General features: G+C 43.8%; 3 protein-coding genes across 3 annotated transcripts; all 3 read right to left on the reverse strand.

Moving 5' to 3' along the window:
* Positions 1–4,135: 4,135 nt before the first annotated feature.
* Positions 4,136–5,081, reverse strand: LOC147491908 (uncharacterized). Its single transcript, XM_086567356.1, has 2 exons — positions 4,836–5,081; positions 4,136–4,582 (listed from the first exon to the last, which is right to left on the reverse strand). The coding sequence occupies exons 1-2, from the start codon at positions 5,079–5,081 to the stop codon at positions 4,136–4,138; spliced, it is 693 nt and encodes a 230-aa protein (XP_086423482.1).
* Positions 5,082–5,570: 489 nt separating this feature from the next.
* LOC147491909 (uncharacterized) lies at positions 5,571–6,419 on the reverse strand. Its single transcript, XM_086567357.1, has one exon. It carries the CDS (start codon positions 6,417–6,419, stop codon positions 5,571–5,573), a length of 849 nt encoding a protein of 282 aa, XP_086423483.1.
* A 51-nt stretch (positions 6,420–6,470) lies between these two features.
* Positions 6,471–6,845, reverse strand: LOC147491910 (uncharacterized). The gene has a single exon (XM_086567358.1). It carries the CDS (start codon positions 6,843–6,845, stop codon positions 6,471–6,473), a length of 375 nt encoding a protein of 124 aa, XP_086423484.1.
* Positions 6,846–15,376: the final 8,531 nt, after the last annotated feature.

Consider the following 15,376-nt stretch of genomic DNA (forward strand, 5'->3'; position numbering starts at 1 on the left):
AGCCCTGCCTTCCTCGATTCTTGTGATGCCACGCGTTTATTCTTTAATGGCTCTCTTTTCCACATGCGCCACCCCCCTTTTACCGTTTTGCCCCTGACTAAACAAATCCCGCCCAATGCCTTTATTATGCACTCCTCCCCTTTCCCGACTCTTAACTTTTCATTTTTCTAACTATACCTTCAACCTCCCTCACTCCAGTTTTCTTGTGCTCTTATTTTTTCTCTTGTGAGTTCCTTTCATCTGTCCTACCATCTCTGGTGAAGCTCTCTTTGCATCTCGCTTACGCTCCCCGCGCCGATCGCCTCCTCTTCTCAGGTTTGCACTTACACTTCTCAATTTCCTTTTCTTGCTAGCGTAAGTTGGTTGGTCATCATTTTCTTTCTTTTTTAGTTCTTGCTCTTTCGTGACCATTTCTTTCTTCTTACTATTCGTCCATCACTCTTTTGATCCGCCTTGTTCATCCTACTCTAATGACATGCGGCTCCGAATCTGGTGGCTCCTCCACTACGGATCCACTAGATCTATGTCCCCGACCTCTAAATCATCTGGCACTGCAGCGGAGTCTGGATCTTCCGGCCCCTCCGCAGACTACTCAGAATCTCCCTCCACAGAGTCATCCAGTGGGGCCGAGCTATTCCATCCACCTCCGGTAGACCCTGCGCTACCTTCTCCTCCCTCTCACTATCGCCGACCCAACCTGGCCACTGTAAAGGCTGCCTATGATATCCCTGAGGATGTGGTTCTGGAACATGTGCCCGGGGTCACTCATTTCCCCATTTAGTAGTACGCCCACGCCGGGTTTTTAGTAGCAACAGTGGGGCAAATAGCGGCTGGTCTCCGCTTCCCTTTATCCTTGTTAGATGTTGAAGTCTGCAATCATTTTAATATTCCGCCGTGTCAAGGCATCGACAACTTCTGGCAAATCATGTTTGTAGCCAACTACTACAATACCACAAATACCCCTCTGATTTCCCTTTAGGACATCACGTCCCACTATTTTATCAAGAAAAGCACCAAGGTCGGGAGCGTGGGGTATCAATCCTTCTGTGTGCGTCCGTAGAAGAAATCATTTGTTATTCACGTCACCTCCTCCGACAAGGTCTGGCATCATTATCCCCTCTACGTATCTAGGAACTTCCTCTCTGCTGCTTTCCCCCCTGAATTGTCCTTGAGGCACTCCCATTTTATCCGCCGCAGTGAGTTGAGTTGATTGCCTTGTTGGTTTCACATTCTATTATCTCCTTGACATATCTTTTCCTCTGCTTTTCAGGTTGGAACCCGGATTCCCACTCCCAGATATACGCTGGTGTTTCCTCCGCAATTTTCACCAAACTCCGTAGCCTAGGGGTCAGCCAGTGTGACATCCTCAGCATTAACCCTGACAAAGGGAGTCCACTCCTCCGAGACCCATCCCTCAAAGACTTCGGCCAATACCGCGACCCTCTCTACCTTCTGCCCCCGCCCAAAGAAAGGAAACCCAAACCATCTCCCCCCAAGAAACGGCAGGCGAAACCCATAGTCCATTGGTCCTTTGGGTACACCACAAAGATCTCCCGCAGCCAAGCTCTCGCCCAAAAGGCCGCAGCTTCCAAGACTCGTAAGCCCTCCATTGGTTCTTTTTCAGTCCCCCTTGCTACTATCCCCAGGTCTTATTCTTCCATAGCTGACTGGGACGACGATTTTGCCCCCCCTGCAGGCACCTCTGACAACATGGATATTACCAAACTCAAGATTTGGGACAGCGATTCCGACGGTGATGCGCCCGCCACTGCAACCGCCAAGAAGGCCAAGACTACTGCCCCCACTGCCCCTGCACCTTCCTCTCGACCTTCATCACCGCGGCCATCCACCCGCCGCACTGGCAAAGAGGCGGTCCAAATTGGTCCCCTGCCCGACGGGCTCGCAAAACTCTGGCATCCTCAATTCAAGGCCAGAGAACGCGATGTCACCACACGTGACTCCGCTCTGGATAATCCAGCAGTGGCTGCGTCTCTCTTCTTCAGCTCCCACCTTCCTAGGGACCAAGCGTATGGGGATTCTGGCTCCTTCGCCTCCCACCGAGCGGCGATCTACACTGGTTGGGAACGGGTATGCACCCCATCCCTCTCTCTTCCCTCTTTATTGTTTACTATTCTCTAACTTGGTCTGTCCCTTCAGCTGAGCTTGGATGTGGGTTATGTGATTCGTGGTCTAACCAACACCTTGGACGCGTTCGAGTCTGTGAAAGCTGAGATTCATGGTCCCACTGGGTGGAAAGTGAACTGTGCCCAACTTGAGAAGGAAAGGGATGATGTCCGTATCACTGCCCTTAAACATCACAAGGAGCTCCAGCGCGCTGAGGAAGCCTACAAGGACTATGTGGCAGGTATCGCTTCTCAGCTAGAGAACCAGAGGGAAGCCGACAGGGCCGCCGCCCAGGCAGACTTGGAACAGTCGCTGAAAGGTGTCGCTGAATACTTCAAAGTCCTTGCTGCCAAGAAGATAGCTCGAGAACTGAATCAGCAGCTGGAAGCTCTTACTGCCGCTGGGCGTCTTCTTCGTGACCCATCTCCTGCTTTGGTTTCAACTGAATCCGCGGCCATATCCCCCGTTCCTGAGACGGAAGCCACTGCCATTCCTGGGGTGTCTTTGTCTCCTATTGATGTGGACGAAACCACCGATGCGGTGGAGGAGGGCGGTCTGCCAGCTGATGCCTTGGGTGATCCGAAATAAAGTGTATCTAAGTTTCACTTTGTCTGTTGGCCTAGCCAGTTGCACAGTTGTATATGATATTTTGATACTTTAACTTTTTGGTTTCAACCCCTGGGTTTGGATTTCTGGTTACTCCTAGCAGACCGCAGTGGGTCTCCATTCCTGTTTAACTTGTGTTTTATGAAAACTCATTGCACTCCAAGTGTTCCTCTTTTGTAATGTGTTGACACCCCTCCCTAGTTAATTACCACCTTGTTTCACCGTGGCGTTCATCCCCTTCCAATTTGCTTTGGTGAGGTAGGAGGCCGCTGAGTATGCCCGGGCCACTCAGTGACCCCCAAATTGTCTGTGGATATGTTGAGGGCAGCTGAGCATGCCCGAGCCACTCAGCTTGCCCCCAAGTTGACTAAGGAGATGTTGAGGGCCGCTGAGTAAGCTCGGGCCACTCAGTGTGCCCCCAAGTTGGCCGTGGAGATGTTGAGGGCAGCTGAGCATGCCCGGGCCACTCAGGTTGCCCCCAAGTTGATTAAGGAGATAGATGTTGAGGGTTGTTGAGTAAGCCCGGGCCACTCAGCGTGCCCCCAAGTTGGTCGTGGAGATGTTGAGGGTAGCTGAGCATGCCCGGGCCACTTAGCTTTCCCCAAGTTAACTAAGGAGATGTTGAGCACCGCTGAGTAATCCCAAGCCACTCAGCGTGCCCCCAAGTTGGCTGTGGAGATGTTGAGGGCAGCTGAGCATGCCCGGTCCACTCATCTTGCCCCCAAGTTAACTAAGGAGATGTTGAGGGCCGCTGAGTAATCCCGAGCCACTCAGCGTGCCCCCAAGTTGGCCGTGGAGATGTTGAGGGCAGCTGAGCATGCCTGGTCCACTCATCTTGCCCCCAAGTTAACTAAGGAGATGTTGAGGGCCGCTGAGTAATCCCGGGCCACTCAGCGTGCCCCTAAGTTGGTCGTGGAGATGTTGAGGGCAGCTGAGCATGCTCGGGCCACTCAGATTGCCTCTAAGTTGACTAAGGAGATGTTGAGGGCCGCTGAGTAAGCCCAGGCCACTTAGCGTGCCCCCAAGTTGGCCGTGGAGATGTTAAGGGCAGCTGAGCATGCCTGGGCCACTCAGCTTGCCCCCAAGTTGACTAAGGAGATGTTGAGGGCCGCTGGGTAAGCCCAGGCCACTCAGCGTGCCCCCAAGTTGGCCATGGAGATGTTGAGGGCAGCTAAGCATGCCCAGGCCACTCGGCTTGCCCCCAAGTTGACTAAAGAGTCAACATTGATGTAGAAACCCTTATCCGCTGCTCCCAGCCTAACACACACATGAGCGAACACACATTCATCAGATGGGAAAATTTGGCTATTGCTTTCATTAACATAGTAGCTAACTCAAAATAATAGTACAAGGCTCGAATGAAGCAAGTACAATTTTCTTTAATTAAAAGCACCCATAACAAAAGCTACTCATGGAATTCTTTCAGAATCCAAACGTTCCACGGCCGCTTGATGTTCTCCCCTTGGGGTGTCTGAAGCCTGTAGGTCCCTGCCATCCCTGCCTCCACCACGGTGTAAGGTCCCTCCCAGTTGGGTCCCAACTTCCCGTCTATCTCCTCCTTGGTGGCTGGGGTCACCCTCCGAAGTACCTGATCTCCCACATGAAATGTCCGCGACTTCACCCGCTTGTTATAATGTCTCTGCAACCTGCGGTGATACTCTTCCAATCGGATGCGCGCAATGTCTCTCCTCTCCTTTGTGAGGTTCAGTTCTTCGGCCAGTATTTTCTCATTAGCCCCTACCTCTACCGCCTTGGTTCTAGTCGTCGGAGCCATCATTTCCACCAGGATCATTGCCTCCACTTCGTAGGCCATTGTGAAGGGGGATTCTCCTGTAGATGTCCGCGGCGTAGTCTGATACGCCCACAATACATGATTTAACTCATCTACCAAGCACCCCGTGTGCTCCTCCAACTTTTTCTTTAAATTATCCATGATAACTTTGTTGGAAGACTCTGTTGTACGAGGCTGACAACCCTTGCTTTACTTTATAGGCTTGGAGGAAGGCCCTCACTTTTCCCCTTGTGAACTGAATGCCATTGTCCGCGATGATGGTGTGTGGCAGCCCAAACTGGCATATTATATTCTCCCACAAAAACTTTCTCACCTGTTCCTCTTTCACCTGCTGTAGGGCCACCCACTCAACCCATTTCGTAAAATAATCGGTCACGGCCAGCATAAACCTCCTCTTGCCACTGGCCAAGGGCAGGGGCCCGATGACATCCAACGCCCACATAGCAAATGGCCACGGACTAAAGACCTTGTGTAATGGTTCTGCAGGTGAATGTATCAACGGTGCAAAGGTTTGACACTTTCGGCACCTCTTCGAGTACTCAATTGCATCTTTCTGCATGTGGGGCTAGAAGTACCCTTGAGATAGCAACTGGTGGGCCGTCATTCTCCCTACCGAGTGGCTTCCACAATCCCCTTCGTGAACCTCTCCTAACACCTCTCGCGCTTTCTGCGGCCCCAGGCATCTCAGAAGTGGTCCACTGACGCTCCGCCGGTATAACTCACCGTCTGTCAGAATGTATCTCCTTGACCTCTGTTCCATTCTCCTTCTTTCACCCTTATCCCCTGTATCTATCCCCGATAGGAAACTCTTGATGGGTTCCATCTATCCATGCTCTTGTTCAATAGCCAGGCACACATCCTCGTCCCCCGCGGTGCTTGGTTTGTTTAGTACCCTGACCTCAATAGATCTACCCTCTATCCCAGGGAGTACCGCGGCCACGTATGCCAAGGCATCGGCGTGTCTATTCTCCCCCTTGCCTAGATGAGCAAAGCTGATCTTTTCGAATTTTCCTGCCTTTTTCCGTACCACCTCTAGACACTTGGCCATCTAAGGGCACCACGCTGCAAATCCTCCATTGACTTGACATATTACCAAATTAGAATCCGAATATACTGTCAGTTCACGCACCCCCAAATCCATTCCCGCTATCACTGCCTCATACTCAGACTCGTTGTTCGAAGCCGAAAAACCCAGTTTCATTGACAACTCCGGGCGAGTATTCTCGGGGGTAACCAGCACCACCCCAATTCCATTCCCAGTATTTGTAGTTGATCCATCTGCAAATACCATCCATCCATTCCACATGTCCCATGGATCCAAGGGGTCGTGGTTTAGGTCCGTCTTCTGCTCCATAACCATCTCCTCCCCCCAAGTGGGGTCCTCGGCTGGAAACTCGGCCAAGAACTCCGCCATCGCTTGGGCCTTTTCGGTGGTCCTGACTTGGTACTCGATCTCATAAGAGCTGAGCAGCACGACCCACTTCAACATTCTTCTCGATTTGTCGGTCTTCAATGCCTGCTTGAGTGGCAAGTTGGTCACCACCACTACATAATGAGCATCGAAGTATGGTTTCAACTTCAGCGCTGAGAAGACCAGCGCCAGGGCATACTTTTCAATTCTACCGTACCTTGTTTCAGCATCTAATATTGTTTTGCTTTGGAAGTACACCGGCCTCTCTGCTTTTCCTTGTGCATACTGTGGTTTCATACTCCTCATTTTCTGCTGGACTGGACGGGTCCCTTCCCGCATATGTAATCTGTGACATGCGAATACATCGCTGTTCTCAGTCAACAAAGCAATCAGTTTCGCCTTCCAATCCTCTGACAAACTTGCCCCCACATTCACAAACCTCTCCTCCTCAGCCACTCCGATGCTCACAACCTTAATCTCGTCCATTGTCTTACCCCCGACGAGCGACCTCTTTTCTTCAGCCGCGGTCTGTAATTGCTATGCCAGATTGTCCCCTACCTTCGGTGTCCCTTTACCGGGTGCGCGCACAAGACCCTTCGCTGTCACCTGGTGGAGGTTCTGGGCCGCGACCTGATCACCCTTTTTCTCGTACATTCCCCCATTCGCTGGGAAGCGGATCACCTGGTAATACGTGTAGAGAATTGCCTTCATCTCATGAATCCATTTTCTTCCCAGGATCGCGTTGTATTGCAAGTTAGTGTCCACTACCATAAAGTTGGTGAAAATAGTCACCGGCCCCGCGGTCATCGGCAGTACTAGCTCCCCCAATGGCTCAGTCATGCTGCCGTTGAACCCGAACAAGTTAGTCCGTGGAGGCTTCATCTGCTCCTTTCCTACTCCCATTTCTTCCATCGCACTCTAAAACAGCAAATCCACTGAACTTCTGCAGTCTATCAGCACTCTCTTCACCATGTAATTCCCCATTGCTATGGTAATCACCAACGTATCTTCGTGCGGCGAGCTCACCGACTCCAGATCCTTTGGAGTAAACTCTATCCTATCATTTCCTTTGCTACTTCCTAGAATTGGACACGGACTGCTCACAACTTCGTTTATCTGCTGCAGACTGGCCGTCTTCCTCACCTTATCCCTGTGGGCGTTCCTCCCTAGTGTTTCTCCGCTGAATATAACATTTATCATGCCCAGGATTCTTGCCGCGGCAGGAACCCTTTCGATCGGCTGAACTTCCTTGACATGTTCCTTTTGTTGTCCTCTCTCAATCATTCTCTCTACTAACCATTGTAAAGCAAAGCATTTGTTGGTAGCATGATTCCTAACCTGATGGTATGCACAAAATGGATTTCCCTCTATCTCCTTAGGCGAGCTCCGAGGTTCTTCGTAATTCCGTTGTCCCTTGATCAGGGGCAAGATTTCCTCCAACGGCTTGTTCAGCGGAGTCAAGTCTATCTCGTAGTAAGGTTTTCTCTCCCTGTACTCCCTTCGGGCTTGGTCCATGCCCCTCTCTTCTCTCTGTGTCTCCCCCCTGTAGGTTCCTTCATCCCGCGCCACGGCTCTGTCTCTATCTCGCCTATCCTCCGCGGCCACGGCGTGCACTAACTTGTCGGGTTTCTTGGGTTCCTTACTATTTCTCCACAGAATGTCCTCGTATCGGATGTACCTCTCTACCTTCAAATACAAAGCATGCAAGGTGGTAACTTCAATCTTTGATATTGATTCATGCACCATGGTTCCCTGCTTCAGCCCATATTGGAATGCTATGACCGCGGTGCACTTGTCCAAATTCTCCACCCTCAGGGTTTCTTCCTTGAATCGGCACAAAAAGTCTTTGAGTGTCTCTGCGGACTTCTGCTTGACATTGAAAAGATCCGCTACGTCCACCACCCTCTTCTTCTGATGGATGAAGTGGTTCACAAAAGCTTGCTCTAACTCCTCGAACCTTTGTATACTCCACGACGCCAACCGATAGTACCAATCGGATGCTCCCCCTTTTAGACTGGCGGGGAACATCATGTACCGGAGGCCATCATACTTCGCCTCTTGCCACAGTGGCATCTGCTGCCGGAAATGATGCAAATGGTCCGCTGGATCTCCTTTCCTGTCGTACCTTTCAAACCGCAGCTGGGTGAACCTTTTGGGTACCTCCGAATTCCAGACTGAATCAGTAAGTGGATTCTGATTCAGGCTGTCCACCACCTTCGTGGCCGCGCCGAGTTTCTCCTTTTCCACCACGCGGTTGGCCTCTCTGTCTCTTTCGATCATCGCCTGTACCATTTCCATGGTAATGCCTCCTGCACGATCCACCCTAGCTTCCTGAGAAAGTTCCTCACTTTGCACTTCCACTTCACTACCTGCAGGCACTGCGATTTCCGCTCCTCCTTGAGTGTCTTCCCTTTCTCTCCTCAGCTCCTCATTTTCTTCCCTAAGTCTACCTACCTCCTCCTGAAGCAACCTAGTTGCCTCAGCCAACGCATCTTCGACTTCCTCTTCCCCCACCTCTATGTTTTCCACGCTCGTCGTTTCGTTCTGAACGGCCTCCTCCCTCGCCAGCCTTCCTCTACCTTGTCCTCTACCTCTTCCCCTGCCTTTTCCTCTCTTAGCTTGAGCCATGTTTCGCACCTTCCCATTCTTCTCGAATCGTGGACCTACCTCGTCCCCACAGACGGCGCCAAATGTATGCACACAAATTACAACCTCTAAGATCCTATGTCCTAATCTCTCTAACTCTCACTCCACTCTCTTTTTTTTTTTTTCCTTTCTCCCCTATTTTTCTTACTCTTCTGTTCCTATTTATATCCTCCTCCCTTCTTTCTTATTCGTTGATCTGCCTCCCATCCTCTGGTCCACACTAACACACCTGTCTTCTTAGGGTTCCGCGACCTAGCTTGCTACTGTACTCCCCGTTCCTTCTCTATTAAGTTGCCTCCTCTTTGACTCTGGCCGCTCTGCTTCCACATGCTGTTGTACGGCCCGACCACTTTTTTAGAGTCGCGGCCCCGATCAGGTGTTTCGCGCTTTCTTTTTCTTATCTTGCTTCAGGTCGGCGGACATGCCACCTCAGTGGACTAAAAAGGGGTTAATACAGTTTTCACGTTCTAAGAAATTTGGTTGAGTGATTAATATAATATTAATATATAATAGTTCTGCATATTTGCAAATATTTTTCAGAATAATTGATATAACAACACCTATTCGTAGATAATCTTTGAAGATTCCACATAGTGAGTCATGCATAATTTAAAGAATAATTAATGGGAAATCGAGAACTGGATAATCTTTGATGATCCCACATAGTAAATCAAGCATAATTTACTTTTTATGTTATGTTTGCAATGATACTACAGATGGATCAATAGAAGTTAATATTACACACCACATTGGATAATTAAAAGAAAATCGAAAACTGGATTCAAATACATAACTGAGCTCAAAGAGTAATTAACGGGAAATCGGAAACTTTATGCAAATGCAATAAACTAAACTCAAAAAGTGATTACCTAGAAATTGGAAACTGGTTGCAATTGCATTAAACTAACGTCAGATAATAACTTACGGGAAATTAGAAATTGGATGCAAATTTTTGAAAAATATTTAACGGAAAATTGGAAACGGTGTGCAAATACATCAAACAAATCTCAAATAATAATTAATGGAAAACCGAAAATTGGATGCAAATGCATTGAACTAAACTCAAAAAATAATTAATAGAAAATCAAAAACCAAATGCAACTGTATTGAACTAACCTCATAGAATAATTGGTGGGAAATCGAAAGCTAAATGCAAATACATTGAAATAATCTCAAAGAATAATTAACGGGAAATCAGAAACCGGGTATAATTGTATCGAACTAATCTCAAAGCATAAATAATCAGAAACTAGATGCAGATGTATTGAACTAACCTTAAAGAGTTATTAATGGGAAATCAGAAACTGGATCCAAATGCAATGAACTAATCTCAAAGATCAATTAACGAAACATTGAAAATTGGATGAAACTGCATTGAACTAACCTAAATGAATAATTAACGGGAAATTATAAGTTTGATGTAACTGCATTGAACTAACCTCAAAAAATAATTAACGGGAAATCAAAAACTTGATGCAAATGCATTGAACTAACCTCAAAGAACAATTAACATAAAATCAGAAATTGAATGCAACTGCATTGAACTAACCTCAAAGAATAATTAACGGAAAACCAAAAACTGGATGCAACTGCATTAAACTAAAATCAGAGAGTAACTAACAGGAAATCATAAATTGGATGCAAATGCATTGAAATAACCTCAAAAAATAGTTAACTGGAAATCAGAAGTTGGATTTAACTGCATCGCACTAACCTCAAAGCATAAATGTCTGCTTATTTAGCCTTCTCACATGAGTAATTAGGAACCCAAAACGAAAGTGAGTTTATAAAAATAGACTCTTACATGTATGCAAACTGTATAGAAATTATAAACTATCGAACTAACCTAGAAAAATAATTAACGGGAAATCAGAAACTGGATGCAGATGTATTGAACTAATCTCAAAGAGTAATTAACGGGATCTTGGAACCTGGATGCTAATGCAATGAACTAATCTCAAATAATAATTAACAAAACATCAAAAATTGGATGCAACTGTACTGAATTAACATTAATGAATAATTAACGGAAAATCATAAAGTGGATGCAATTGCACTGAACTAACCTCAAATAATAATTAACGGAAAATTGGAAACTTGATGCAACTGCATTGAACTAACCTCAAAGAATAATTAATGAGAAATGGAAAACTGGATGCAACGTACTACATTAAACTAACCTCAAAGAATAATTAATGGAAAATCAGAAACTTGATGCAAATGTATTGAACTAATAACCCTAAAACATATTTGTATTATATGTAGGGAGAATAAATGTCTCGACATATATAGTTTTGCATTTTAAGTAGTGTTTATCATAATTCTTTTATTGTGATTGGAAATGTTTTGCTATTCAAGTAGCTTCAATATTATTTTCGCGCTACATTGGGCATTATCACAAAACTTCAATTAAACTTCTATTTTTAAACCTAACAATAAAAAGAAGTCGATGAGTTTTATCAAGATTTGATGCTTTTTTTATAGAAAGTGGTGCAAGAAATTTAAATGAGTAATTAATATAATTTTCAGATCTTATAGTTATGCATAGTTGCTAATATTTTTTTAGAATAATTTAATATAATGGCACCCGTTCGTAGGACACGTTTATGCGATAAATCTTTTCAAGTGGGAGTAGTGTATTCTTTGAGGAATATGGAAACAATCAATCTGTTTTAGTGATTTGTACACATTAGTACGTAAGCCGAGCGGTGATGATTTACCGCTAAATCACTATAAATTTAATAAAACTATTATACAAGCTAGATCGAGTTTAAGATAATTATATTTGAAAATTACGGATTAATATCATAAACCATAAAGTGAAGAGATAATCTCAATTTGATCTCATAGTTTCCAAGTATTTATCCACCATAATCTGCTGCTTAGTAACATATTTCAGTTTATTTTCAATAAAAATATATTCTGATTGAAAATTTGCCGCTAAATCATCATAAATCTAAGAAAACTATTATACAAGCTAAATCAAATTTAAGATAATTCTATTTGAAAATTACTGATTAATATCCTAAACCACAAAGTGAAGAAGCTATCTCAATTTGATCCATTAGTTTCCAAGTACTTATTCAACATAATCGCTGCTCATTAACGTATTTCGGTTTATTTTCAATAAAAATATATTCTGATTCGAAAATTTACCGCTAAATCACCATAAATCTAAGAAAACTATTATACAAGCTAGATCGAGTTTAAGATAATTTTATTTGAAAATTATAGATTAATATCCTAAACCACAAAATGAAGATGCTATCTCAATTTGATCCCTTAGTTTTCAAGTACTTATGCACCATAATCGCTGCTCATTAACATATTTTGGTTTATTTTCAATAAAAATATATTCTGATTCGAAAATTTGTGTGAGACATTTTGTAAAGCCTTTTTAGCACACAAAATATTTAATAGATCCGGGCGTATACCCGGGTCCAAAACCTAGTAAGACATCTATAAAACCTAGTAAGACATCTATAGTAGAATACCTCCTATAAAATAGTCAAAAAAACAAACCAAATAAATGTTCAAAATCACTAGTCCACATCATCTTATAAGAGGTTATATAAGACCTTGAGTCTCATAAAAAACAAAAACAAATGGCCACTCAGTGATAGCCACTCAGTGATACACCCATACTAAGATGAACACTCATAGAGCATAATAAGAGACTAAAACACAGGGTACAATATCCTATCGCTATTTGGTTTGTAACAAACTAACAATGTCACACTCCCATGCGTTCTCAATTTATGGTGTGTTAGTGTGTAGACTGTAGATGAGGTGACTACCATTTGGCGATTGCCGATTAGTGAAAACCACCATAAAAAAAAGAAAACCAATATACTGTCTCATAGCGTCTCATAGCTGAAATTCCACAAGACTCGTGCAATTTGGTGACTCCAACTCTCCAAGTATTGGGTTTTAAACACCTACCTCTTTAGTAGGTAAACCATCACATTGTGGGCATCATATTGGATTGCTAGTTTATTCTCATCCAGAATGGAAGCACATACCCCTTTGCCCTTATGCAGGACATTATAGACTAGAGGGGGTGATAGGACATGGAGTGGTACGAACATGACAAGAAGTGATGTTCTTGGTTATGATTATGAATACATCCGAGAGTTTAAGTTAAACCACTTCCAAAGTGCCTCCTAAGTACAACCATTTGTAACGTACATAGTGCACCGGTGTCAACTAGACACGACCAAAGGGCCACTGTAAGTCTTGCTTGCCCTTCTTCTGCAGATCTTTGCCCAAAATACTTACCATGCCAACCAAGTGGCTATCACAATAAAAAACAACAGTACTACCTGATATAGGAGTGCTGGGCATTAGACATTTTGACGCACAGACACACATACTCGTAACATTAGAACATCAAAATTCAAAAACACGCACCACCAATCCACCATATAACACACTGACTTCCACAAAGTGTTGCTCATGTACAACCGAGGTCATCTAACACTGGGAGTTGTGGCGACAGAACCCTCGTCTCTTGTCTACATGTAATTGCTCAAGTGAATGCAATCCAATTCACTGCCACAGATGATTGGAACCAATTTTTTATTTAACAGTATGCTATCCATATATATATAATTTAAGTACCCAAGTCTGGTAGGATTGTTAATTATGACTGTTTCAGTCTTTGTCCATTATATATATATATAGTTTAAGTAAGATCAATGAGAAGCAAGACTAGAACTGATATATTGAGCCAGGAAATAGGAATGTTTATGCAACAAATATGCTGGTTTTTGTTCTTTATGTTGGCCAGTAGCCCAGTATTGCTTAGGGATTCTTGTCTCCATATAATATGCAATTCCATATTAACAATCAATATATAAAGCAGTACTATCTATAAACAAATGTCTCTTGCTGGGAGAGGGGGGTCGTTTTGTATTGTCCCTTGTATTGAAACTTGTGCTTGTTTAGGAGCTAAAGCTTAAAGAAGAGTAGATAGAAAAATGACTTTTACATAAATGGGCTGCTCATGTTCATGGGGTTGTGTGAATATGCCCTGGCAAATGTGTTAAAAGCTGTCCTTTTCCCTCGTGAAATCCCCCCGTCTCTCTCTAGCTAAATACTTGTACCGTTTACTCAGAGTGTAAGATTCTTCTCTATTTCCCTTCATCTTTGGACCCTTTTTGTGTGGGTAATCGTATCTTTGGGCCCTAAATTTGCAGATATTGCCCACAACGTTTTGGCCCTCAGACAGTATTAGGCAACCAACTCTTTTATCATCCAGTTACCCAAAAAAAACTCTTTTATCATCATATCATTTCCTATGTAGCTGATCTCAAATTTTTGAGATTTGCTAGCCTTCTTTGCATCAATAGAGCATTCTCGGAGCGGTTCTCCAGCTGTTGTGAGACAATTCTGCTTACCTAATAATTTTCCATTACTTAGCATTCCAAATACAGTATCACGAGTTGTTGGCATTTAGCCTACAGCTCACTTGCAAACTGTTGACTTTTACCATCCACTGCTCAACAATGCCAGTAAATGAGTCGAGCTTCTTGGAGTTTGTTTTTGGCTTTGCCTGAACTCGTCCACGCAACAATCAAGCCTAAATAATACTGATGCTAGACAGTCATGGCGATGAGATTTTTTTAACTAGAGACTGTTCACTTGTCCTTCATATAGATGACACTGTTTGACGTAATTCCAACACGTTTACAAACTTCATATACCCTTATAACTATACTCTTCTTGACAAGTTAATCAGCAAATTGTTCTGGGCAGCACTGAATAACTTTGGTACAAGATAAATAGGGAGACATTAGATTATCAAAACAATTCTAAACTTTGCATGACCCCTTATGGCCCATATATAAGGATTACTTGAAAAAATCAAATCAAAAATATATATATATATATATTTATATATGTTCAAGCACTCTCTCAAATAATTTACTGGCACAAATACATTTTTCTTTCACAGGAGTCAAGTGAAAGAACATTCATAGCAGACATTACTTCCAGTCAGTCCCATGCAAAAGGGAAATAGGATTAGGAAATTACTCCACTCATACATAGAGGCACAGAAATCACTGCCGACAAGAATAAGTAACAACTCAAACTAAAGATCAGTAACACGCCGACTGTTTTATTTATTTTTAATCTATTTATCTACTTATTTTTTATGCAGGGCCCTAAATTCTATCGTCGTAGCTTCATCGATAACAACTTTAAAAATCATACGCCGCAATACTGTTAGTCTGTGCAACCATAATGTTAACTGTTAGATAGCAACATATCACCTTCAGTTTCAGTTTCAGCTTTAGCTTTCTGTAATCTGGGTCTTGGGAAAGAGTTCGCAGTTCCAGAACAAAAACTTCAACATATTGGAGCATCCTGATGTATAATTATGTTGTATCTGCACTAGTTGCTTCGAGTTCCTAATCAAGAAATTTTATGTTGGAATCTACAACACCAAGTGACACCTACTTAAATGCTTCATAAGATGACCGTCAAATGGGCTAGAAAATTGACGACTTCTGTTAACTAGATAAACTGGTGCTTTGTCAGAACTAGTGGGACAACAAGCCTTGCCCTCAAATCACAGTGAAAACAAATCTAACTAGAAGAAAGAACTCGTGACTTTCAGAACATGTAAAGTTATTCCTTGCTGTGGTTTAAGATCACTCTTGGACAGTCTTGGTCTTTTGCTGTCAGACAGCCCAGGGAGAAAACAGATTTAAACAAGATTACATTATGTTACCTTAGAAACAACCATGCTCTCGAACAATTCTCCACGTCTTCTGCAGCTATTCCACCATAAA

The sequence above is a fragment of the Coptis chinensis genome, chromosome 6 (genome assembly GCF_015680905.1).
Source record: "Coptis chinensis isolate HL-2020 chromosome 6, ASM1568090v1, whole genome shotgun sequence".
Lineage (NCBI taxonomy): Eukaryota > Viridiplantae > Streptophyta > Magnoliopsida > Ranunculales > Ranunculaceae > Coptis > Coptis chinensis.

Excerpts from the sequence above, each read along its gene's own strand:
- LOC147491909 (XM_086567357.1), bottom strand. The coding sequence starts at position 6,419 with ATGGACGAGATTAAGGTTGTGAGCATCGGAGTGGCTGAGGAGGAGAGG.
- LOC147491908 (XM_086567356.1), bottom strand. The coding sequence starts at position 5,081 with ATGCAGAAAGATGCAATTGAGTACTCGAAGAGGTGCCGAAAGTGTCAA. Across the intron at positions 4,583-4,835 it reads AGCAGGTGAAAGAGGAACAG|ACTACGCCGCGGACATCTAC; the intron begins GTGAGAAAGTTT and ends TGGGCGTATCAG.
- LOC147491910 (XM_086567358.1), bottom strand. The coding sequence starts at position 6,845 with ATGGAAGAAATGGGAGTAGGAAAGGAGCAGATGAAGCCTCCACGGACT.